The 27,257-nt window shown below is 43.2% G+C and overlaps 1 protein-coding gene across 1 annotated transcript; it reads right to left on the bottom strand.

Moving 5' to 3' along the window:
• Nucleotides 1–24,400: 24,400 nt before the first annotated feature.
• LOC142153188 (E3 ubiquitin-protein ligase TRIM39-like) lies at nt 24,401–26,991 on the bottom strand. Its single transcript, XM_075210538.1, has one exon. It carries the CDS (start codon nt 26,941–26,943, stop codon nt 25,363–25,365), a length of 1,581 nt encoding a protein of 526 aa, XP_075066639.1. The 5' UTR covers nt 26,944–26,991; the 3' UTR covers nt 24,401–25,362.
• Nucleotides 26,992–27,257: the final 266 nt, after the last annotated feature.

Here is a 27,257-nt window from a genome sequence, read left to right as displayed (position 1 = left end):
TGGGGCAGTTCCAAAACCCGGAATAAATGGCGCAGTGTAGGAGTGTTTTTATGTGAAGGGGGACAAATGAAAATGTATTACACCCCACATAGTCTGCAGTTTGTAAATGATGTTTATTGTCAGACATCCCCGCTCCCCAATCATTGATAATCATTCCTTCTGCTTTCCTCATCATAAAACTTACTGAGCCACCCTATCTACCCAGCCATGACTCTGGTGGGGACTGTCCTACATAACCAGGGACTGCCGGGGCATATGGGTAAGGCCATAGTTGTCCTTCCCCTTTGGAGATGGGCCCATATAGAGTTCTCTAATGTGGTGGATTAAACCCTGTGGGCTCTGGGTGGAGATAATGTCACCCCACTCTATGTGTCTCACTCTGAATTCCATAATATGTACTGTGGGCCCTTCCTGAACCTTCATTGTCATCAGGAAATACAGCAACCCCTTCACCTATGATATATATTCCATATATTCAACAATGAACATTCATCATCATCATCATCACCATTTATTTATATAGCGCCACTGATTCTGCAGCAATGTACAGAGAACTCATTCACATCAGTCCCTGCCACATTGGACCCCAGAACTGTGAGGCAGAAGTGCTAACCACTAAGCCACCGTGCTGCCCACATTAAGAACATATCCCCATGTTTATTGGAACATGGGCTGAGCTCCACACTCCAAGGTCATTCTTACACAACTGAGCTTGGATGGGCAGCTCCTAAACACCCCCCATTATAATCTGCCACAGCAGTGTCCTTATTTTATCAGGTCTGCCTCTTTCAACAGGCCCTGGTGACATCACGCACTGTGACATCACGCACTTGACATCATAGTGAGTGACCACACTGCCCAGGGACAGTGCAGAGAGGCAGCTCAGAGAGAGCGAGGAAGTCAAACACACAGCAGTGTTTTTGATAGGTCTGTCATTTGGACGCTGTTTACAGGAGTTATGAGGTGAGGTCTAATTGTGAAGGTGCATGTGACAAGAATGAGAGAACCTGTTAATGTTTAGAGCACAGCACAGAGTATATCAGGAGATGAGTGATGTGTTAGTGAGGACAGGGCTGCATGTGACAAGGGCAGTGACATGATGTGTGGATGGGAATGGAGGCAGCAGGAAGCCACAGACTGAGAGTTATATAGTGGAATTAGCAGGTGCCCCAGCAGCACAGAGTATTTCATGAGATGATTTTGTGGAAGTTGTAGGAGGCAGTGACCTGTCCTCTCCCCGATAATAATATATAGCCCACTGCCCAGTGTAGATTCTCCTTTCCTGTATGTAATTTTAAATATTTGTTTTATTTTATGTTGCACATTTTAAAATGCATTGAATGTGACTATTTAAATGTAAATATTCCATCATTCGCTCTTTACAGAGATGATTTCTATTACGTGCTGTTTCTGAACCCTTTTTCTTCTTATGGCAAGAGGGAAACATTTGTATTATCAGCAGACATTAAAGGATAACGCCACAAAAAGCTAATATTATATTATAATAAAAGAAAAAAATGAAACGTACCTGCACTCACCCAATCTGGTGCGTCCTGTGATGCCTGTAACGGCTGAAACAGGAAATCCCTTATTATGGTCGGGGTGGGATTTTTTTTTCCAAAGTTCTAGTGGTGTTGTCAAGGGCCCTCCCCCCGTAGTTGTCACACTCACAACCTGTAACTGATAGTTATTTGTAGCCACGGATCCCTTTTCCTGTTGCTCACAGATCGGAGTATGCCTGGCTGTTTGTCTGGCATTGGTGTACATTAAATAAGCAGGTAAATAAGAATGTATTCTCTACTTGTCTATCCAGGTCGAATAATGATGAGCTTGAGACCCTGTGGAAACAACTGGGGGAGAGCCAGCAAGTGGAGGCAGAAGAACAATGGCTGAAGCAGCAGTTGGTATGACAACTATCTATAACCATTTGTATACATCCAAACATACACGTACAGCGGTAATCACAACACGGAGTGATCATGCCAGGCTGAGGGGCGTGTGACGGTCTCTGGGACCGTGCTAAGCGCTTCTGAAGCATTAGGCTCCCTCCAATTCCCCTCCTCTAACAAACTCCTAAAATTGCTGCGTACCTCCCAACTTGTCTGGGACAAACGTGCCGACTGGTGGAATGGCGGCACAGTGGCGTCAATTCGTGACTGTCCCACCTAAATCAGGACATCTGGGAGGTATGATTGGAATATGGCCATTGTGATACTATGAACCATGTGTGTGACATGTCATTGTGCATGATCCCACGCTATATCTTCATGTGTAGCCTCCAGCTTTTAGGAGCGCTTTATATATTTATATATATACATATATATATATATATATATATATATATATAGCGGCAACATATACACATTACTCTTACGGAGACTATATACATTCACATCAGTTCCTGCTCCGACATCCGCGTGGCAGTGGGACACTAAAAGGTTAATATCCCTCACCATGCGAACGGCTGGAAACTGACTCACGGTACAGATTCAGTTTCCTACTATTCACATTATAGACGGGATTAATAATGTGATGCCCACTGTCTGTACTGAAAAATAAAAGTACAGAAAGTGTGACATACATTTATCTGTCTCTCTCTCCCTCTCTCCCTCTCTGTCTCTCTCTCTCACCCTCTGTCACTCTCTCTCTCTTATTTCTCTCTCTCACTCTAAAACTGACCTTATACCTGCATTATCCCCTGAACAGGAAAGAAAATGTGATATACTGGAGGCACGGGAGGAGCTGCTATCAAGCCTGGTCAGTCCATCATTATATCACTTAATATTCCAATGTGATGATAGTCACAGCCGTGGTGCACTCTCTCCTCGCAAGTGTCCCATAAGACCAAAACTGAAGCTTTGTCCACACACTTTATTACTGTAATGTAAGATAAGATCTACAAATGAAAGATTCCCAGAAACTTGGACACAGCGGCGCAGTAACATAACCGTACCCTGCAAATAAGCCCCTTTGTGCGAGGAGAGGGCACTACACAATGTGTTACACAAATATACAATATGGTGTGCACTACGTATTCATATACTCAGATCTAAATGTAATTCTCTCTATATTGCAGCTCAGCAGCTACATGAGGGTAAATGATCTCCTGAAGAGTAGGCTCACCAGGCTGCGGCTGCTGGCCACCGAGCAGGAGGTACAGTATAACAGTTACTATAAAGAGGTGGCGCTCAGGTGGTGGCTTTGCTTACATTACCCGTGGTGCCGTCACTTCAGAGCTGAGGGTACATTTTACACGGCACTCAGTTCATAGGTGCAGAGAGAACATGACACAGCTGTGTGACCAGTAAATAACATGGACTCATGTATGTAGTAACTGATAGCCGGTCGGGATGGAGGAGCAGGTGCTTTGCTGCCGGAAATATTTTATTGTGTTTATTACATGTGTGCCCAGTGTAAAGTGTACAGACATGTAAATGTGTAATGTATTTATGTATAAACAGTAGGAGAAGTGGCGATATGGCGATACCACCATATACACCCCCACATCCACCTCTGTGTTGTCCCACAATAGGTCCACGTTCCAGTATCTGATATATCAGATATAGAGATCATACTGGATGTCTGACCTGAGTGATATTTCTATGGTTGTAATCCTGCATAATATCAGAGTGGGTTCTTGTTTCATGTTCTATATAAGTTGCTGCTAAATGAACTCTTCAAGACAAATTTCTAGACCAAATCAAAATATATATTTTTTTATTAAGACCAATTTGTTATTTTTTCCATTAAATAATTTTCTCTCGTACTGCTGTAAAATGTATAGTAACCTGGTAATAACCTGCGAGGACAGACTGTGGCCGGTTTATCCGAGTCCCATGGAACTTGTCCTAAAGATTTGTTGTGTATAATTTATTTCACTCTGTGTCTCTTTCCCTAGATTATCAACAGAAACCTGCGGGAGTGGCAGCCGCAGCCAGAAGCACCTTCTCTGTTAGTATCTATATGGTTTATTCCATGTACACATACATTCTATACGGTTCTAAAGAGGAACATTTGTGTATATAATCAGTGCTGTCCATACTGCAAAAGAAATATCAGGAAGTCTTTAAGTCCTGTACTGGTGACTCCAGACAGGCTCTGTCTATACTGTTCTATTAATTGCATTCAGGCTCTGTCTGTAATTTTCTAATAACTCCAGAAATATCTATAATATACTGTTAAATTGTTGCTCATCCTACATTAAAAAAATCGTATAAGAGAAACCTCCAGATAGGAACTATGACCATGGACTGTGTCAGTAACTCTTGTGAATAGAAGACATAAGTTTAAATAATAATATTTTCTGGTCCTTCAGGATGAAACCTGTGGAGGAGGCTGTGGAAGATCCTGCAGAGATGGTGAAGACTGAACTGGTGAGTCCATGTCATCAGCCCCTTCCACTATGTTATATAAAGTGAGATCATATTTACTGTCAGCAGTAAGAGATTTTTACCTGCCACCTCTGTCACAGGTCATCTTTTGAACTAGTTGATTTCAATTGGATTATTAGCAAATAATGTGCTGTTCATTTTGGGGTAACTTGCTGCAATATGGGACCAAATGGTCAATATCGTAGCATGGCCGGCCAACTCTGACTTCCCTAACTTCAGTAGCTGATCTTGTGTCGTACTCCTCATAATCCCACCACTTCTTTGATTTTCCTTCAGGAGCGGCAACTGCAGATGAAAAGTGCTGTAAAACGTAAAGAGCAGAAAAGGAGCAGCATTGCAGGACTGAGGTAAATTATTCTCCTATTATTATTTCAAAATGATTGCAACTGTTCATCGCTATAACATAGTTTCTCTTACAGATTGCTATTTAACATCATCTGCAATCTCATGCGCTGGTCCTGCAAGCTGCTGCTCCTGTCTGGCATTCTGCTCCTGCTCTTCTATGTGCTCCTGCAGACATACGCGACCGTTACCACCAACTGCAGGAGCTGCACAAGAGGGATGATGGAGACTATGGAGTTAATCCTGAGGCCCTACCTTTCTATCAAGGTTGAGGGCCCAGTTCCCATATAATAGCTTGTCCCATCAGCAGAAAGGGTGCAGGCTCCTCTACCTGGTTGGTCTACTCCTTGTCCCCCAGTCCATACGGTGTAGATGTCCTGCTGCAAGGAGGCAGTGACCAACAGGAGAGGTTGTCGCTCTCTGTAGAGACCCATTCGTTCCAGCTCCAGCTGGGACGTATGGATCTCTACAGAGAGTGACGACCTCTCCTGTTGGTCACTGCTTCCTTGCAGCAGGACATCTACACCGTATCAGATGACTAAGGTAAGAACTGGACCTGTGAGTCAGACCAACCGGGTAGAAGACCCAGCACCCTATACTTTCTGCACCTCCCTCTAAAACATCTGCACCAGCATAGGAGATCCATACCATCTGCAGGAGCTCGCACAGGAGATCTATACCATCTGCAGGAGCTCGCACAGGAGATCCATACCATCTGCAGGAGCTCGCACAGGAGATCCATACCATCTGCAGGAGCTCGCACAGGAGATCCATACCATCTGCAGGAGCTCGCACAGGAGATCCATACCATCTTCAGGAGCTCGCACAGGAGATCCATAACATCTGCAGGAGTTTGCAATAAACCCATTGAACCAGAGTCTAGTACTGTTTCTTTCATACTGTCATTTATTGTTACAATGTCTAATTAAATATATAGATATACATTTCTTTAAAGAAGTTCCTCTCACCAATCATTAACCAGCGCTACAGCTAGAAGCAGGCTCCCACTAGAGCAGGGGGGGGGGCAATGAGCATGGAGACCCCCTCTCATAATGTGAACCAATACCACCCTACTCTTTTTTTATTATTATTATTTTTTATTTCTGAGGTACATGACTCGGAATCACCCGGTGCAGTGCAAACTGTGCTGGGGAATTGGGACTTTGGACCCTTCCCAAAAGGGAAAGGGCCCTGTGCCTCCCCATCCTGTAGAAGCCAAAAGGCCCCAGAGAGGGGAAAAAAGGGAGATCTTCAGTCCCTCCTTTACTGAAGCTAGGGAGGGCCCCTTTATATCACCGACATAAAAGGCTCCCTCCAAAAGGAGGGAGCCTCAGATGACTTGGGGAAAGAGGGTCACCCATAAGATCCTATACCCAAACCCCTACTAAATGTGGCAAAAACAAAGACACATAATCAAAAGAGTGCTTGGTACCAAGTGTAATAAATAAATAAGTGCCATAAGGCCCCAGCCTTTCGGACGGAAATATAAAAATGATGCTTGCACTCGGCCAACAGGCTAGGGCGAAAAAAATGGTGCTGCCTGAAAATTAAAGGTGCAGAGGGCCTTACTCTGTGCACAGGTGCCTCTTTCTCCACAATGCATTTTTGGGCATGTAGCAACTCGGGCTCCAGGCAGCCGGCCTCTTGGCCAGAGGACCAGGTGACGGCCCATCGCCTACAGGGGGGTGTCTTTAAGCCCCACTGCATCCATGGGCATGTACACCTACTCTTAGCCAAAAGGCCAAGAAGCACCTGTGTACCTGCTCGTTAATGCAAATATCTAATCAGCCAATCATGTGGCAGCAACACAATCATAAAAGCATGCAGACAGGCTGAAAAGGTTCAGTTGTTGTTCAGACCAAACACCAAAATGGGGAAGAAAAGTGATCCAAGTGAATTTGATTGTAGAATGATTGTTGATGCCAGACCGGGTGGTTTGATCATCTCAGAAAGTGCTGATCCCCTCTGGAGTTTACAGAGAACGGTGCGCAATGGTTCAAGCTGACAGGGAGGCGTCAGTAACTCAAATAACCAATGTGTTATAGCGGTGGTAGGCAGAGGGGCATGTCTGACTGCACAGCGCGTAGAACCTGGAAATGCATGGGCTGCAGCAGCAGAAAACCGCACTGGGTTCAACTCCTGTCAGCTAAAAACCCTTTGATGAACAAGCCCGGTTATAATTATAATAACAAAATAACACATTGCATAATGGCAAACAGTACAGAGAGAACAGTTTTATATGTAAATTATATGCACAAAAGGGCAATCATGTGAAATCAAACTTCATCAAGACCTCCTAGTGTATGTTTAGCCAGTGCTTTCATTGTAATCGCTGTATAACGATGGACTGTACTTAATAACGTGGTTGACCAGACAAGAGGTGTTTTCTCTCATCCATGCTACTTTCCAAAGGGGAACATCAAGCGTCGACCCTTTTTCATATGTTTCCGATTAAACAATACTGAGTAACTTACAAAACCTGGGAGAACCAACCTTCTCTATTTAAGTAACTTTTAATGTCACATCATTTATACGTTTCCTGCGGCCAGAAATCGATGCGCTATGAGAGTTGAGGTGGAACAAGAACATTTCAAACATGTTTTATTGCTCTTCATTGGGGAGTTATTACAGATGATCGAAATCCCCCCAAATCATGAAACATTGTTCAAAAGATGCAGAGTGAAAATTGTATATTTATTTTATAATGCTATTTGTAAATTATACTAATCAGGATCCATATATACCATCCATGTGTGTCTGTTATGTACAGTGTTATATAAAAGTGTTCACCCCCTCCCCCACTCTTCCCATTTTATTTTATTTTCTTCTCTTATATTATATAATCAAAATGAATTTATATGGTAATTCTTAACACCGATCTAAATACATTTGACAAATATAAAATACATCTCTAAAGCTTTAGTTTAAATAATTGCAAAAAAAAAATGAATGGTTGCATATATATTCACACCCTTATTTTTATACTTGGTAGAAACTCATTTAGCAGGAATTAAAGCCGTGAGTATATTTGGGCAATCTTCTACCTGCTTTGCACACCAAGAAACTGCAATTTTCGCCAATTCTGCTTTGCCATTTTCGGTTACAAGAGGACCCTTGGTGGGAAATTTTCAAACCATTCCACAGATTGGGAATGTGACTTAGCTTAGCATTGTATAACAATTGACTGTACTTAATAACGTGGTTGACCAGACAAGAGGTGTTTTCATTCATCCATGCTGTGACACATGAAAGTTGAACTGCTGGCTGTGTCCGGTCAATAACTGCAGAAAAGAATAGTAGTTTTTGCGATAGATCACAGCAGGGCCGGACTGGGACTAAAAATCAGCCCTGGCATTTAAAGTACCCAGGCCCACCTCAGTTCCAGCAGGAAAGAAACCGTGTGCCGCCGCGCAGCGGCACCGATGAGTGGCCACTGTGTTGTGGGTGTGGCCAACATGGGGCATTGTTACATACATTATAATAAAACATTACATTTATCACGCCCTTCCAGCCACATCCCGCCATCCGCCCAGACACATTATGACACCTCCAGCCCACTGTACTTATCCGCGCTTCTGGTGCTGCTGATATCCATCAGGGTGGAAACTTCCTGTAGAGGGAGCAGGGAAGCTCTTTGTATCACGAGATTACCACATCTTGTGAGACTTAGAGCTCCTCTGCTTGCTCTGCAGTCTGTGTCCTATCCAGGGACTGGGAGCAGCTATCCGCTCCCTCCTGCTAACCAGAGCTGGATTAACGCTTGGGGGGCCCAGGGGATTTAAGACAAGGAGCCCCTATTATGTAATATGGTTATCATTTTAGACAAATACACAGGCAATACTGTGTGCAATACTGTTAGTTGCACACAGCTCTGCCTTCACAAGCAGTACAGTGTGAACCACGACATACCTCCCAACTGTCCTTGTAGTCGGACCAAATCTCACTAAACGAGACAGTCACCAGAATTTTGGACTTCCCCACCAGATTCAGGACAGTTGGCAGACTGTCCTGCTCTCTCCTACCTGTTCTTGTCACTATCACCACCTGTGACTGTTGATGTCTTTAGTTGCTGCTTGTCTGGATCCTGGAATGTTGGAGGCCGTATTTGGAAAAAAAATGGGTACATGTAATTTAGAACACTCCAACCAGCCCTGGGGGTAAGGTCTTTAATCAATACAACGCATGTTTTATAATTAGGCCTCCCTCCAGCCTCAACATTAAAATACTACTACATTTAATAAATAAACCTATTTCCCTCCCTCCAAACAACCCCAGCAATAAATAAAATAGTATTTACGTTTAAGAAATATACCTATTTCCCGCAACCATCGCTGCCATTAAATAATTCATATTCACATTTAATAAATAGACATTATTTTATTCCCCAAAGAGCCATACTTTCAATTAATAGCCCCCAAACCACCCCAACATTAAATTAAAGGTCCAATTACCCCTTCTTTAATTGCTATGCCCCAATATTAAATTAAAGTGACCCACATCACCCCACAAATAAAATAGCACCAATTAAATAATTAGCACCCACCTAAAGTCCACCATTAATTTAATAGCCTACCTCCCACATTATATGAACATTCTCCCCCTTCTCTCATGCCTGAGTATGTGCCCCCAATTGATATTAAGCCACCATAGAGCCCACAAATCATATTATACCGCAATACTGCCCCCAGTTGATATTATGTGCCCCCAAATCATATTATGCCATACAGTAGTGCCCCCAAATTATATTATGCCACAGAGTGAACATATAAACACCACTAAATATATTTGTATACACTGTGAGTTTATATATTCATTAGCAATAATTATGGACTATACTGCATCCTTCCTCTCCCCCCCCCCATTTTCTGTGTGGCATCCTTTCTCTTACCCCCTCTGAGTGGCAGCATGTCTCTTATCTCCCCCCTCCTCCTGTGTGGAAACCTTTCACTCCCCTCCCCCTGTATGGCATCCTTCCACTCCCCTCCCCCTGTGTGGCATCCTTCCACCCTCCCCCCCTCCTGTGTGGCATCCCTCCACTCCCCCCCCTGTGTGGCATCCTTCCACTCCCCCCCCCCCTGTGTGTCATCCTTCCACTCCCCCCCCTGTGTGGCATCCTTCCACTCCCCTCCCCCTGAGTGGCATCCTTCCACCCCCCCCCTGTGTGGCATCCTTCAACCCCCCCCTGTGTGGCATCCTTCCACTCCCCCCCCTGTGTGGCATCCTTCCACTCCCCCCCCTGTGTGGCATCCTTCCACTCCCCCCCCCCTGTGTGGCATCCTTTCACTCCCCCCCCCTGTGTGGCATCCTTCCACTACCCCCCCCCCCCCCTGTGTGGCATCCTTTCACTCCCCCCCCCTGAGTGGCATCCTTTCTTTTCTCCCCATTTTCTATGTGACACTCTCCCCCCTCTTACCTTCTCATCTTCTCATCTTCATTTATCTACTTGTTTCTGCTGTCTTCTTCTGTCCGCACCCCTGACATCTTGCAGGACCCAGTGCTACGCGCAGCACATTTCTTCTGGTTCCTGGGGAGGAGCCAGCCACCAGGAAGCCTGTCAGTGACAGGGTGTCCGACACTGACTGCCCTGGACACGATCATGTGAGTATACAAATACTCACATGATCGCTGGGCAGGGGAACGGACCGGCCCTAATGACCATCGGCCCTTCTGGCAAATACCAGAAGTGCCAGATGGCCAGTCCGGCCCTGCCCCCAGATATCTTTATACAACCTCTCACTAACCATAATGCAGCATGAAGGGGCTCAGTGAAGGTGGCAGTGACGGTGTGTAAGTGTCTGATTGGGTCACACAGAGAATAAAAGGACAGCTGTCCAGCCTCATAATCCAGATATATCTTCAGTCTATCACAGGGAATATTGGAAAGTAACCAGATCATTTACTGTCATGTATCGCTCAATACTGATTATTATACCACCCCCTAAACAAACACCAGGACTTGTTATTATTACCAATGTATGACTGATCTCCTCTCCTGTCTATACTGAGATAACACATCCCTACCCTCCAGTCCTCTGATTTACTGACCTCCACTTCCCAGTAATGTCACCCTGAGGAAAATCTCCTGGTGCTTATTACTTGAGGACACTGAAATCTTTCTGGTGTTTTTGGACGATTCTGTTTTATATCTGACCAGGATGCAGTTTTCCTGTCACCTGATATATGTATATTATTACCAGCTGTATTTACATCCAGTAATATGTCTGTAGCTTCCTGCACATAGATCCCTGTATTTATACCTCTTATTATATCAGATAATGTGTGTAATTTCTCTGAGATGAGACCTACATCCAGATCTCCTACACCATGGACCTGGTTATAATGTCTCTCTGTCCTCAGTATCACACAAGTCATCTGTGTCTGGTTCCTGTAAGACAGTCACTGGATCAGACATGTTACACAGCTCCTCAATGTTACGCATCTTCCTGGACAGCTCATCCTTCTTTATTTCCAGCTGCTGGATCAGATCAGAGACTGAGAGTGAAACGCTCTCTTCCTGCCTGGAGATCTCACTCAGGACTCTCTTCTCTAGGTCTTCCAGTTGTCTCCTGATGTCTCTAAACAAGGCAGTGACTCTCTCTCTCACCGACTGCTTTTTCCTGATCTTCTTTCCTGCGCTCCTGCAGTCTTTGGACTGTTTCCTCAGTCTCCTCTCTCTTTGTGGTCACTTTCTGCAGAACATTTCTCAGTTTCTCCTTCTTCTGCTCAGAGGCCTCATCAAGTGACTCCATCTGATGTCCTCTGTGTTCCCCGATCAGACAGCAGGACACACAGATACAGGCAGCGTCCTCAGTGCAGTAATATTTGAAGAGCTCCTTATGGACGCAGCATTTCCTGTTCCCCAGGGAAGTGGTGGGATCAGATAAGACCAGGGCCATCTTTTCCATTGGGCACGATGGGCAGGTGCCCGGGGGCCCCACGGGCAAAGGGGCCCCATAGGCAGGGATCTTAATTAGAATAAATAATCCTGCAAAAGAAAAAACCTGCAAAAAACCCTGCAAGGGTCACTGAGTAAGTACATCTATCTATCTCTATATATCTATATCTATATCTATATCTGTATATCTCTATATCTCTATATCTCTATATCTCTCTCTCTCTCTCTCTATATATATATATATATATATATATATATATATATATGGGCCCCCGGGCACTGCTTTGCCCGGGGGCCCATAATGTTGTTAAGATGGCCCTGGATAAGACGTCTTCTGCAGACTTGCTGTGTACTCTCAGGTGATTATCACACAGAGAAGCCTCACAATGCAGACAGGATTTAGCAGCAGGTACAGGAGAGTGAATACAGTAAGTGCAGGAGATCCCAGTCTCCTCCTGATCTGGCCGAGTAGACAAGAAACTCCCCACTATGTTACACAGAGTTATGTTCCTCTACAGTGCAGGACGCTCCTGACACTCTGCTCTGCATTCAGGACAGGTATAAACTCCAGACCCCTCCTGTGTATCCAGCACACTATCAATACAGCCCCGGCAGAAGTTGTGTCCACATCTCAGTGTTACAGGATCTGTATAAATGTTCAGGCAGATGGAACAGTCCAGCTCCTGTCTCAGATCAGCAGACGCCATCGCTGACAGCAGAAGAGAGAAATATAAGTGGACTCTGACCAGAGCCGGATTTAGACCTCTAGATACAATTTAGAGAGACCATGGACACACTTTTGAAATCTGTACTGCCGTAATATTCCTATTGATATGTAGCAATTTATTTATGGGATACCTAATGCTACAATTTAATAATTTAGCAGCATCCTGCAATATATTTGAAACTCCAGCGGTCCACTAGTTATATACAGTGAACACTTAACCCTCTAATATCGGACTATACAAGCCCACCTTTTGCCAAACAGGCTACTATATTCCATATAGGGAAATAATCTCATATTAAGTATGAAATTTATCATTGTCCCTTACGGTTTGATCACTAGGCAATATATGAGACGTGGTCAGCTCAATAATCATTTTCTATTTTAATCAGTTCTATATTTCGCTGTTTTAGAGAATTTTATCAATACCACTAATAAAAGTTAAGTTTTATGTCACAGTTCCCTATAATATTTAGTGCTATGGACTATTAGTGCATCTTTACAAACCTATTTTCTTTCTTCCCTTTTTTCTCTTGACAATACTAGAGGTTTGATGCACCCTTCAGATTTAATATATTAAGGAATAATATTTTCCTCCTAAATAAATCTTATATTAGAAGGGTATAATTACTCTATAACAATTGGTGCGACTATATTCCTCTTTCCCTAACCTTACTTTTACAGGTTCCTAGTATGTGTTAGGGAATTTAGACTGTAAGCTTCAGTGGGGCAGGGATAGATGTGAATGGCAATGTCAGGCCCGAATAGAGGAGAACACTCACCCGTATTAGCGCTACTGAGCTAGTAGGTGCGGAGTCTAACGTACCCCTGGTTTTCACCAGGGACCCCGCAAGGAGGGTTGGACATCACTGCACAGGGCACACAGGTCGCGGTCCTATTAGTCAGTTGCCGATGTAGTGAAAGAAGGGTCAGACGGTCCGGGTCAAACCAATCGGAATGCGTGATACAAAGGGAGAATCCAGGAGAATAGTCAAAACAAGCCAAGGTCGCAGGAACAAAGTGGGACACACAGAAAGGAAGATGGTGGGCAAGCCAGGTCAAAACTGGAGAGCACAATACAGGAGAGTGGTCTAGGAAGCCGGGTCACAACAGAGGAACAAAACACTAGGGAGCTAGAGGCAGAAACCTGTTACTTTGGCACCCTAATGGTGTCAGAGCCAGGTTTAAACAGGGGCAGGAAGTGGCAGTGATTGGAAGCTGAATCAGACACTCAGTGTGCCTATACTAGCGTCCTTGCCTAGCAGCGGGACTGACCTGGGCAAAATGCGCCCGATGGAGCTGGGGGCGCGGCATCCCTCTTGCTAGGCAACAGGGCGCCCCGAGCGACTCACACAGGCGTCCGTCCCCGCCGAGTGGAAGAACAGCGGGGACGGCGCCTGACAGGCAAGTATTCTCTGTACAGCGCTGCGGAATTGGTGGTGCTATATAAATAAATGGTGATGATGATGATGATGAAGGAAGCAAAGACATAATTATTATTATACAATTTGTTGATATTAACACAATAATAGATGACTGAGCACACTCAATAAGATCTTCCCATCCACCCCCTCCATATGTTCCCCAATCCATATTTGGTGGGATTGCCCGCGGATTATCCCTTTCTGGAGGTTTTTTTTCAGATCTCTTCTGTTATAATAGGAAGTGGGGTAAGATCTTATTTTGGTATCCCAGGACAGATTTGCAGTTTACTTCGACATGGCTTAGCTGGCTAATGTTCAAGAAATCTGACACCTATCTCTTCTACATCAATGGACCCTCCATCCAACCCTCAACATCAACCACAGTTTAACTTTACAAGGCAGAATATCATCCTTTCCAAACATTTAACCAGAAACTCGTGATCTACAGCTAGGTGTCTCTCTAACCCCACACCCAAACATTCTACCCCCCACCCCTAATTTAACTTGGCCTTCTTCCCTTCCCTTTCTTAGCTCACCTCTCAGTACCACTCTTTCCGCACCTTATTAATAATTGCAAAAACTTTTTTCTTACCGTTTTTTTTATTACGTAATTGTTAAATGAATGTCATTATACAGCTGTTCCTTTGTGAAGCATACTTGTTTAACTGTTTTAACACCCGTTCTTTTTCTGCACTAAATAAAAAATGCATAAAGCAAACAAACAAAAATAACAAAGACCGTCAACTTACCAAACAGTTATATTCATAACAAGATCCTTTTTTCGGTCTCCCAATCAAAGTGATCGGATAACACCAATAAGATGAATGAAGTTCATAAAGTTTTCTCACTGGTCTGTATTGTCACATGATCAGACCAGAACAATCCAATGAATGAGTATCGTTCCCCATATGTAAATTATTGGCTTGGCAATGCACTGACTTAATTAAGCCCAAGGGTGAACCAATTGTATAATATAAAAGTGGCTAAGCTCTTATATGTCCTTCTACGCTAATCTAATACATGTACAGTATACATAATGGCAGACCAATGGAAGACACATAAGTATATTAGTGAAATTCAATTAAATATAGTCTACTAGCATATTATTCTTCCTACCATAACTAATGGACTTATTTACCAACTGCACTTTTATCTTCCAAAATAATATATGCAAATACTGCTGTTAACAATAATTCCACTTAAAAATACATTTGTTTCATACATAGAAAAGAATGCTCCTAGATTTTCTTATCACTCTCCTTATCTCATATACTGTACATGTATATACAATGATAAACCATAATTGCTGTGACAAAATGAGTGTGATAACACTGTAACCATCCTGTTCCTCGTTTCTCACATAATGTGGATTATAGAAAGTACTTTTTATCACACTTGCTTTTGTTCGCCAGATCAACAGACTACAACTGCAGTTTCTAATTACATGTGGATAAGGGGACACTGTTGCTCATTGTAAATATGTATATTGTGTATTGTATATTGATGATGTGGCAATGAGGTTGTTAGTCATTGTTCTTAAAGTGAAGTGATACAGGTGAGGGGGTAAGCTAATTAGTATCCATTGTGCTCAACATGACTAGTTCATACATTTTGCCTAGAGTCCAGCAGGGGACCTTCTGAGGAAGTACAGCTCATTTTTACTCCCCTGATATAGTACCCACCAATAGTTAAGAAGGATAGACCCAGGGGTTTGCCCAGGGAGGGAAAACTCTGTGGAAATTAGAACCTAGATATAAGGAGCCACTCCAGGGAGGGGGGAAATACATTCATTCTGGGACTGGAAGCTGTAGGGTGGCTGGTTTTTAGAGTTGCTGTTCTCTACCAGTGAAATACATTGGCAGATCCATGGGTCGTCAAGTCCGGACAGCCAGGTGACTGTAACTCCTAAAGCTAGTGGGGTAAGGGACAGAGAATGTGGTAAACCTGTCCGGCATTTATTTACTGTGTGTATATAATAATCTAGTGATTGTTTTTGTTACAATAAATGTATTGTTGTACTTTTCTAACTGCATTTGCCTGAGTGACTGAGAACCCTAGAAGGTACTGGGTAGTCTTCCCTGGCACAGTAAGGCACCCGTGGGTGGCCAGCCAGCGTGAAGTGGGTAGCATTGGGCCAGAAAACCCGATATCTTCACAATTGTATATTTCTATTTTCCAGTATTTTTCTTATATTTATTTAGTTTTTTATTCAGCTTTCTATTATTATTTTCAATCTTTATGATAAAATTCTGCTAAATATAATATTAAGCTGTTTTCAATCTTACTTTTTGATGTTTAATATAAAGAATGTATAGTATCTTCATCATCATCATCATCATCATTGTTTAGTTATATAGTGCCACCAACAGCGCTTTGCAGAGAATATTTGTCAATCACACCAGTCCCTGTCTCGTGTATATATATAATAAGACATGCATATAAGTAACGGGAGGGATAATGATATTATAAAAATTAATTGAACTCCCTGGTCTCATTGTGTCCATCCGGAAATGAGGATTTCAGTTCATAGATCCAAACGACTCCTTGTTTAAATCTATGCCCCCCCCCCCCCCCCTTCCAGGTCTCAACGTATCATGTTTAATATTCAAGATTCTTTAAATTGGTTCTTTCTTTCAAAATGACCACATGATCTACTGGTAGGAGTTCTCTTATTTTAGGATCGGATAATTTTTTAGAATAAGTTTTAATCACATAAGATGATTTATTAAACCTCAACATAAAATCCCAGTTTAGATTATCATTTAAATCTGCTTCTTGGTCCTTAACATAAAAGGCTCTGCTATTTAAAGGTGCATAGATTTTCCATCCCAATGACTTCTAAAGCTCTATGCAACAAATTATCTGGATATCCCCTATCTAGAAAGTTTTAATGCATCTAATTTGCCTGATCAAGGAAAACAGCTTGGAAGGAACAGTGGTGTTTCAATCACATGAACTGTCTCTTAGGGACATTGTCTTTTCAAATGTGATGTGCGAATAATTATTTGTATCAACTGGCTTTTTATAAGTAGACAAAGTTATAGATGAGAACACGTTTGACAGGGACAAATACAGGAAATCCATGGAAGTTTGGTGATGCTTATGACAAATGTTTAAATTATAATCATTAATGTTCAGAAAATGAACAGTCCTGTGATTTACTTGCCCCACCTCCCCAAATAATAAAAAGATCATCTATATAATGGTCACAGAGGACTAGGTCCATCCCAGATGCGCCACCCCAAATGTAGGTAGATTCAAAATCTCCCACATAGATGTTGGCATAACTTGGGACAAACCTAGTCCCCATGGCCGTTCCCATCACCTGTAAATAGTACGTGTCATCAAACAGAAAATAATTATGTGCTAAAATAAACATAATAGAGAAACTGTGAGAAACTTCTGATGCTCCTCTGAGATCTTACCATCATCTTTTAAGACATTTTTAATACCATTCACACCTTTGTCATGGGGAATGTTGGTGTACAATGATTCTACATCTAGGGGTATATTTACTAAACTGCGGGTTTGAAAAAGTGGAGATGTTGCCTACAGCAACCATTCAGATTATAGCTGTCATTTTGTAGAATGCCCTAAATAAATGAAAGCTAGAATCTGATTGGTTGCTATAGGCAACATCTCCAATTTTCCAAACCCGCAGTTTAGTAAATCTAGCCCCTAGAGTCAGAAGACCATTGTTTCTCTTTTCAAGTTACAGATATAAGCAAACTTATGAAAGGGCTTGAATCTCTGATGTAGGATCTAACAGAGGGAACTTTCGGTTGTAAAAAAGAATCTAAATAATATGAAAAATTAGAAGTGAGAAACCCCAAACCCTATAAAGTAGGGCGCCCCAGGCGAGTGTCTAACCACTTATGAATCTTTGACAAATGATAATATATTGGAGTGGCTAGAAAAGAAAGATTCTCCTCCATTCTTCTCTGATAATACCCCATCAGCCATGGCCTCATTTAACAAAAATTTACGTTAATTCTTATATAGCAAAGTGGTGTTCACTCAATTTCTTATAAAATGTTGTGTTTCCCAATTGTCTAAGGTAGTGGTTCCCAAACTCCCTGGGGTGCCTTGGCGATCTCACAGGGGTGCCTCGGCCAGGGCCAATGATAAGCGAGGCAGGGGACTACTTGGTAATTGTTTTGGCTTAGGGGTGCCTTGAAAAAATTATGAAGACCCTAAGGGTGCCTTGAACTGAAAAAGTTTGGGATCCACTGGTCTAAGGGCTTCTTGTCTATAGTCACTTACCTTGTGAACCACATCTCCTCCTTTATCTGCCATTTTTATAATTAACGCAGCATCAGACTATAATTCTTTAAGGGCCACTCTATCCTGGTGAGGTAAATTTGAATTCCTATATTTTTGGTATTGACAGAGCTTCTTAAAATGGTCCGCCGTAGTTTTATAGAAACATTCAATTTGTGTTCTTTTCATTGTAAAGGGAAAAAACTCTGATTTACATCTGAAAGGTCATTATATCCGTATCACCTTAATTATTGGAATCAAACATAGGAGCAGTCTCTTTTCCTAAGGTATTATTTCCATTCCACAATTCCTCTATGTCAGGAACACACAGGATCAGTCAGTCTGGTTTGACACAGCCCAAAGAGGAGTCGCAGAATCTAACGTAAGGTCGGTATTCACCATGGACACCAGAGCCAGGAAAACACTGGAAGAAGAAATTACCAGAAACATACTGGGAAAATAGAACTACCAGGAACACACTGGGAAAATAGAACTACCAGGAACACACTGGAGCAGATGGAAAAAACTGGAGCACATTGGAACAGATAGAATTACCATGGATACACTGGAACGGGAGATTATTACCAGGAACACATTGGAACAGGGCCAAGAGTTAGCTTAGCAGGCAAGAGACCGGTAGTGATCATTATTCCGACAGTGTAAATGTCGACACTTGCATTGTGTAGACAGGTGGACAATGTAGTCAGTGTATTGGTGTCGCCAATCACAATGCCAACATTAAAAGACCAATGTCGCCGGATTCGGCGGCTATACCCCGGACCCTCCGGCATTGGTCTTTTAATGTCGGCATTGGGATTGGCCACATTGCAAAATTCAATTTTTTAAACTTTTTTATATATAATAATACACAGTAGATTTAAAATAGTCCAGTTTTTAATGGGACAATCCTGGTTTACGGTGTCCAGACATATCAGCACTGTGGGAGGCTGGATTGTCCTATAAAACTTATAGAATGACTGCAATTGGTGCAATATACAACTTGTCCAGTAGATGGTGCTGTGATGCTATATTTGTACAAATCGTATATGGTTTTCTGGGCATTTCAAACATCAGGAATTATGTTTAATACTATTTACAATTACCCAGATCTGCGTTATCCAAACTCGTACTGCACACTCAGCAATCAAAGTAGGGTATGTGCAGTTATATGACTTTCTGTATAAATATGTCCCAGCATGCAACAATATTACTGATTCAGCTACAATACATTTTCCTTGTTTTGGGTTTGTTGGCTGTAAGTTATACTTGTCTACTCTCCCAGAATGTCAGGAAGACTCCTGAACTTCAGGGGACACAACATCCTCCCAGATTAGGCCCACAAGTGTTCATTGGCCGGACTTCATTACACGAATTGCGGTGAATCTCGTTATTGTGGTTCCACTGTCCATTGCGCGATGTCACAGATTACAGCATTGATCAGCTGGGGCGGGTCATGACATGAATTGCGCCATCATGCCCCCTGCACTTGCCCCATGGAGCTCCTCTTTGGGATCTTCCTTAGAGAAGGTCCAACAGCAGGCAAGTGTGGTGTAAGTATATTTTTTAATTCCATTTCTTATATGTTTTCACAGCTGAACACATTCACACTCTGTCTGCTGTATAACTTTGTTTTTAATAGATGTCTATTTAAACCCATCATCTATATATGCACCGCAAAACTCCTTGGTTTTGCACCAATCAGGCACCAGACCCACTGACCACCTGGTTGGGATCAGGCGCTCCTATCTCTGACCGCTACTCTCCTCTCTCAGCGGGTCCCCGTGGCTTGCGCTGCTGGGCGCCATCTTGCCTGTATGAGCTGCACATGTGCAAATCCAGCCCTTTACAAAACTCCTTCCATTCACCTGACTGACTGATTGCCTGTCAGCCCGGTCTATATAAAGCACTTGTCTCCTTACCGGAGTGCCAGATCTTCAGGTCTTCTCTCCTGTCTAGACGTGTTCCAGACTGGCTCCTGTTCTCCTGCTGCTGCTGAGTACTATCACCAACACCTGCGCTCAGCTCTCCAGTGTATCAGCGCTATCCTGCTGCAGACAGGGCTGCCAAGAGGAATTCAGGGCCCCGGTACAACAAATTGATGCCCCCCCCACCCCTCTTATAGTTGAGTAAGCAAAAAAAAGAATCTAGGGTGTGGTCACACAATTGGGGGCGTGGCAATGCGCCATTGGGGCGTGGCTAGCACAACAAAATCACTAGGTCCTGAATTCCCCGGAGCATGACATTTGTCCAAGCACTCCTGACTTTCAGGACATCTAGCACCCTTGTGTAGTATAGGAAGAATGCAGTGTGTACAGAAAGAGTTCAGTCTTGGCCTGCGCCCACTGGGCTCACCAAACACTCACCAAACATTGGTATTGTTCCTACTAGAATCACAACATTTCACACACTATGCTGCTCTGTCCTACCTGTTCTTCTCACTTTTACCACATGTGGCTGCTGGTTTCTTTAGTTGCGGCTTGTCTGGATCCTGGAATGTTGGAGGACCTATTTGGGGAAAAAATGGCTACATTTAGAAAATTACAGCCATCCCCGGCGTTAAATCAATAGCATCCATGATTAATAATTTAGGCCTTCCTCCAGCCCCAACATTAAAATAGTATTCCCATTACCCCGCAAACAAAATAGCCGCCATTAATTAGCCACCATCTACCTCACACACACTACATTGCCAAAAGCTCTGTGCCATCACACACACATTACTGTGACCCTTTATCATCACCACGCTACGCCCCCTAATGATCACACTGCGCCCTCCATGCTGCCTTTGCCCCTTTCTTAATCCCCCGGTGCCATGCTGCTTGTCCCTCTTTTCTTCATCCCCCTGTGCCATGCTGCTTGTCCCTCTTTTCTTTAACCCCCTGTGCCATGCTGCTTGTCCCTCCTTTCTTTAACCCCGTGCCATGCTTCTTGTCCCTCCTTTCTTTAACCCCCAGTGCCATGCTGTTTGTCCTTCTTTTCTTTAACCCCCTGTGCCATGCTGCTTGTCCCTCCTTTCTTTAACCCCCAGTGCCATGCTGTTTGTCCTTCTTTTCTTTAACCCCCTGTGCCATGCTGCTTGTCCCTCATTTTTTAACCCCTCTGTGCCACCCCTCGTTTTTTAACCCCTCTGTGCCCCCCTCGTTTTTTAACCCCTCTGTGCCCCCCCTCGTTTTTTAACCCCTCTTTGCCCCCCCCCCCTCGTTTTTTCTCCCTTCACTTACCTTTTCTTCTCACTTCTTTCTTGGTCTTCTCTGCTGCTCTGTGCTCCATTGCTCCAGACTGACTGAATGCTGGGCGTGACATGATGATGTCACACCCAGCATTCAGACAGTCTGAATGGAGCACAGAGCAGCAGAGAGGAGGGACGCCGGCGCCGCGATCACGTGAGTATGGTTTTTTTTTAACTACCCTGCTCCCCCCACCAACTGCAAAAATGGCCGGGCCCGGGTAATTAGTACCCCCCCCCCCTCTCGGTGGCCCTGGCTGCAGAGCATTGCCACTAATACCTGTTCTCAGCTTTACAGTGTTACAGCATCATCCTGCTGCAGAGCGTTACCACCAATACCTGTTCTCAGCTCTCCGGTTTTACAGCATCATCCTGCTACAGGGTGTTTCTACCAGTCTCCATCTCCTGCACATTGGTGCTGCTGTTCACTATCTACCTGCAGACTATCGCACCTCCTCATGATCCTGGCACTAGGGGCCTCCTAGCTCCACAGGACCTCTGTACCTCATCTACCTGCAGAATATACTTCTCATTATTACTCCTATCAGCAACCATCTGACTCCTGTGACTCGGTTCTCCTCTCGGTGAGAACCGCGACCTGCGGTTAGAGAGCCGCAAAGTCCAGACTCCCTTGCGAGGGGTCCCGGGGGAACACCTCCCTCTCCGTTAGACTCTGCGCCTCTTGAAGGGTAACATCCACTCAAGCAGACCATACGGGTTCTTCCAGACCCTAGACCATGACTGTACCTTGGTAGTTTGCTCAGCGCTTTGTAAGATCCGATACTCTTCAGTCTCAGGAGACGTCTCTGCAAACTATCAGCTTCTATTGGATTAATAAGCCGAATGTTGGTTCAACCCACAACACAGCTGCCCCCACTCTTTGCAAGTGATGACCCTGCTTTAAAAGAAAATGAAATAAAAAAAGGTGACATTTTGACATATCTAGAATCGCTGTATAGTGCAGCAGGGCTGATGGGAAGATTATTTTTATTTTATATCAAACTTTAATAAATTGATTGTGGATTTCTAATTGTTAATAAATAAATATATAAAAGAACAATGCAAAATAATTTTTGCTGTTCCCTGATACTGGCACATACTGGCTAGTGACACTGCGCAAATCATACCGTGCGCATCAATAAATAATGATTTCCAAAATAATTTTCAATGTCAATGGTGCTTTCTCTTATGTTCTTAATGGCAAATTAGCTTAAACAGCAGCAGTTTGATCAATCTCGTGATTCACAACCACCTGTTTTATTTTGGCTGTTATGCGGCAGTTTTGCAAACCCCAGCTTAGTAAATCTGTCTGTTTGTATGTTCCTCATTAATAAAATCGGGACGGCGACTTGTAAAGTGGTGGTTTTGAAAAATGTCATATCTGGTCGATGTAACAGCGGTTTGGGCTTTAGTAAATCCCGCAAAAAGTAAAAGTAGCCAAAAAGCGACGGTTTGAGCAAACCGCCCGTTAGTAAATCCAGCCCTAGGTCTTCTTATTTTCCAGTCTGACACCAGACTGATTAATGGCTGCACCTGTGATGTGTGTTTAAAAGGATACAGAATAATCATCTGCACTAGTCTAATACCAGTTAATTCACAAACATTGTATATGGTCCCTCTGATAGCAGTTGATGAAGTGTTTAGGGTGCTCATTCAGCAGTATATGTTTTATATTCAAGTGTTATAGAAAAGTAGAAGGAAATACCCCATATAAAGGGCACTGCCATCTGCATAACTTAAACTACATAAATCTATAGATGGTTCCAGATTAAGATCCCTACTTCATGCACAGTCATGGATTTTTCTGTATTGCCATAGAGGACAATACATAAATAAAATATAAACTTTATTCCTTGCCCATAAAATATTATTAAAAAGCGAAATATTGTAATATTAAAATAAGTGAGTGTTCATCATAGGCAAACCGAGGGGGGTTTCCTAATGCCTGGAAACCCCCACCAAGCCTGGGGCACTGTGTAATTAAAGTGGCTGGACCCTGCCCCCGCCTCACATGGCTCTGCTCGAAAAGAGAGAGCTGCATGCACCTAACAGTAGTGCACGCAGCATTGCCCGTGTATATTATGGGAATAGGAAGAGTTGGAGAGCAGCCAAGCACTGTCTAATATTATAGCCACACCCCCATGCATGCTGGTCACACCCACAGGCGGCGTGGTGTGGAAACCCCCCCTCTATAAGTCCTGTGTTTGCCCCTGTTCATGGGGCATAAATTGAAATAAAGACTCCAAAGCTCTAAAATGAAGAAATCTAGTTGGACAGGACTCAGTGGTGATGGACTAAACAGATGCACTAACAATGTTATGTAGTTCAATGTATCACTCTGTAGAATTCAGTATGACAATGTTTTCATATAAGTATTTTAATAGTGTTAAAGTGTGTTTGATAATTCCACTGGAGCCTATACAACACTTTGAACTTAAATATTTAGGGGAGTTGTAAACTATATTATATTTCTCCTTTTTTTATCATCAGTGGATTAAACTGTGCAGCAGTTGGTGAAAATGATTATATATAATAAATCATTTTCCATCCAGAGATTTAGCCATTATCAAAAAGGAACTGTTTTCCTTGGACAATTCCCTCCCCCACTTTATATAGCAGGTAGCATTTATCTAAAGAGGGCTAAATGGTTAGCACTTCTGCCTCACAGCGCTGGGGTCATGAGTTCAATTCCCGACCATGGCCTTATCTGTGTGGAGTTTGTATACCCGTGTTTGCGTGGGTTTCCTCTGGGTACTCCGGTTTCCTACCACACTCCAAAAACATACTGGTAGGTTAATTGGCTGCTATCAAAAAGTGTCCGGTGTCTGTGTGTGTGTATGTTAGGGAATTTAAATTGTAAGCTAAAATAGGGCAGGGACTGATGTGAGTTCTCTGTACAGCGCTGCGGAATCAGTGGCGCTATATAAATAAATGGTGATGATGATGAAAGATCACATAATTTGGTCAGTGATTACGTGGTGTTTGAGTGTGACTTCTGTGCTGCTGTACGCTACCATCTACCCCAGGAGATCTGTTCCCCTAACCCGGGTACACCCCTCTACAGTTCTAAATCATATCCATACATTATTCTCCAACCGCAACAGCAAGGGACGACTCAGAATAAAGGGGAACTTCAGGTTAATAAACAGAAGATTATTTATTGATACATTTACACACGTTAGGGAATACTTGCTAAAAAAAAAATAATAATAGAGGAACCCTCATTTGTGTGCTTGAAAAGATAATTTGACTCTAAAAAACAAAACAACATTTTGGGCATATACAATTAGCGCATAAGATCGCGACTGCGCATAGATTATGTTAATACGGTACCGCAACATCGCGGATTTCCCTTTGCAAACCTATGAGGTGCGAACGGAAATCCGCAATGTTGCGGGAACGCGGTGTGCTTTTGTATCCGTTCCGGGGGCACTTCACGCTCAATTGAATATGCCTCTTTTTTATATAAAAAAAAGCTCAGACCCTATGGATCATTTACTGTATATAGAACATTGTGCTACTTGTCAGTAATTGTTGGTTACATACATACATTTAAATCTTTCTTATGCTGATATCTAGTGAGTGAAGGTGGTGTTATACGGGGAGTGGTATAAAGAGAGAGGACTGTATATCAGGCAAGTGTATAATTAAAATAATAATAGTAATTATGATTATTGATTCTGACAAATATCAAGCTACTAATACTAAAGATTAACAATGATGCATGCTGGGAGTTGTAGTCCTTTCACTACTGTTTTATGTAAGAAACAGTCTTAAACTGCAATTTCCAGTGGGTGGAGCTATACAGAGACAACATCGCATTCACCCCCTGCATACATCACAGCCAATAGGAGCAAGCATAGCACTGACTGCAGTAATAGGGTATACACTGATCGACAGACAGTTATTGCAGCCAATCACAGAAAGTTTCTAACACACCAACAAGGAAACAAATCCAGACACACTGGTCACCTGGTTACACAGAAGGAGGGACTCAGCTGTACCTCCACCCACTGCTACTTTCGATTGGATAAGTGTACCACCAATCAGATTACCCTGGTGACGGTGACATCTTAGGTCTCTGGGCAGATTTCTTATGATTATTTCTCCCCTTTCCTGACTCCCCCAGATATCTTTATACAACCTCCCACTACCCATAATGCAGCATGAAGGGGCTCAGTGAAGGTGGCAGTGACGGTGTGTAAGTGTCTGATCCGGTCACAGAGAGAATAAAAGGACATCTGTCCAGCCTCATAATCCAGATATATCCTCAGTCTATCATAGGGAATATTGTCAGATATAGAGATCACTTTCCTGTCATGTATCACTGAATACTGATTATTATACCTCCATAAACACCAGGACTTGTTATTATCTCCAATGACTGACTGATCTCCTCTCCTGTCTATACAGGGATAACACATCCCTACCCTCCACCACTTCGATTTACTGACATCCACTTCCCAGTAATGTCGCCCTGAGGAAAATCCCCTGGTGCTTATTACCTGAGGACACTGAAATCTCTCTGGTGTTTCTGGACGTTTCTGGTTTATCTGTGAACAGGATGCAGTTTTCCTGTCACCTGATATATGTATATTATTACCAGCTGTGTTTACATCCAGTAATATGTCTGTAGCTTCCTGCACATATACCCATACATTTATACCTGTTATTATATCAGATAATCCTGTCTGTAATTTCTCTGAGATGAGACCCACATCCAGATCTCCTACACCATGGACCTGGTTATCATGTCTCTCTCTGTCCTCAGTATCACACAAGTCACCTGTGTCTGGTTCCTGTAAGACAGTCACTGGATCAGACATGTTACACAGCTCCTCAATGTGACGCATCGTCCTGGACAGCTCGTCCTTCTTTATTTCCAGCTGCTGGATCAGATCAGAGACTGGGAGTGAAACGCTCTCTCCCTGCATGGAGATCTCACTCAGGACTCTCTTCTCTAGGTCTTTCAGCTGTCTCCTGATGTCTCTAAACAGGGCAGTGACTGTCTCTGTTACACCGGCTGCTTTTTCCTGATCTTCTCTCCTGCGCTCCTGCAGTCTCTGGACTCTTTTCTCAGTCTCCTCTCTCTTTGTGGTCAGTTTCTGCAGAACATTTCTCAGCTTCTCCTTCTTCTTCTCAGAGGCCTCATCCAGCATCTCCACCTTGTGTCCCCGATGTTCTCCTGCCAAACCGCAGGACACACAGATACAGGCAGCGTCCTCAGTGCAGTAATACTCCAGGATCTTCTTATGGACGGAGCATTTCCTGCTCCCCAGGGAAGTGGTGGGATCAGATAAGACATGTTCTGCTGACTTGCTGTGTACTCTCAAGTGATTATCACACAAAGAAGCCTCACACAACAGACAGGATTTAGCAGCAGGTACAGGAGAGTGAATACAGTAAGTGCAGAAGATCCCAGTCTCCTCCTGATCTGGCCGAGTAGACAGGAAACTCCCCACTATGTTACACAGAGTTATGTTCCTCTGCAGTGCAGGACGCTCCTGACACTCTGCTCTGCATTCAGGACAGGTATAAACTCCAGACCCCTCCTGTGTATCCAGCACACGATCAATACAGACCCGGCAGAAGTTGTGTCCACATCTCAGTGTTACAGGATCTGTATAAATGTTCAGGCAGATGGAACAGTCCAGCTCCTGTCTCAGATCAGCAGACGCCATCGCTGACAGCAGAAGAGAGAAATGAAAGTGAAAGTCTCTGACACTCAGACACCAGTGGGTGTGTTTCACATTCCCCACACAGGGCGAGGCTGAGCTTGTCACTCACATTATATCTATAGGCTCAGTTATACTAAGGGACACATCTAATACATAAAGGGACATCATGCAGAAACAATGGTTTATTTTTAAACAGTAAATAAGCCATTTATTAAAATGAAAAATATAAATTTTTCAGGAATTACACAAAACTTACTTTATAAAAACAGTTATTGAGGTTGTTATTATTTTGTGATTCAAAAATATTGACAAAGGAA

The sequence above is a fragment of the Mixophyes fleayi genome, chromosome 4 (genome assembly GCF_038048845.1).
Source record: "Mixophyes fleayi isolate aMixFle1 chromosome 4, aMixFle1.hap1, whole genome shotgun sequence".
Lineage (NCBI taxonomy): Eukaryota > Metazoa > Chordata > Amphibia > Anura > Limnodynastidae > Mixophyes > Mixophyes fleayi.
This window is presented reverse-complemented; position numbering and strand designations above follow the sequence as displayed.

Excerpts from the sequence above, each read along its gene's own strand:
- LOC142153188 (XM_075210538.1), bottom strand. The coding sequence starts at position 26,943 with ATGGCGTCTGCTGATCTGAGACAGGAGCTGGACTGTTCCATCTGCCTG.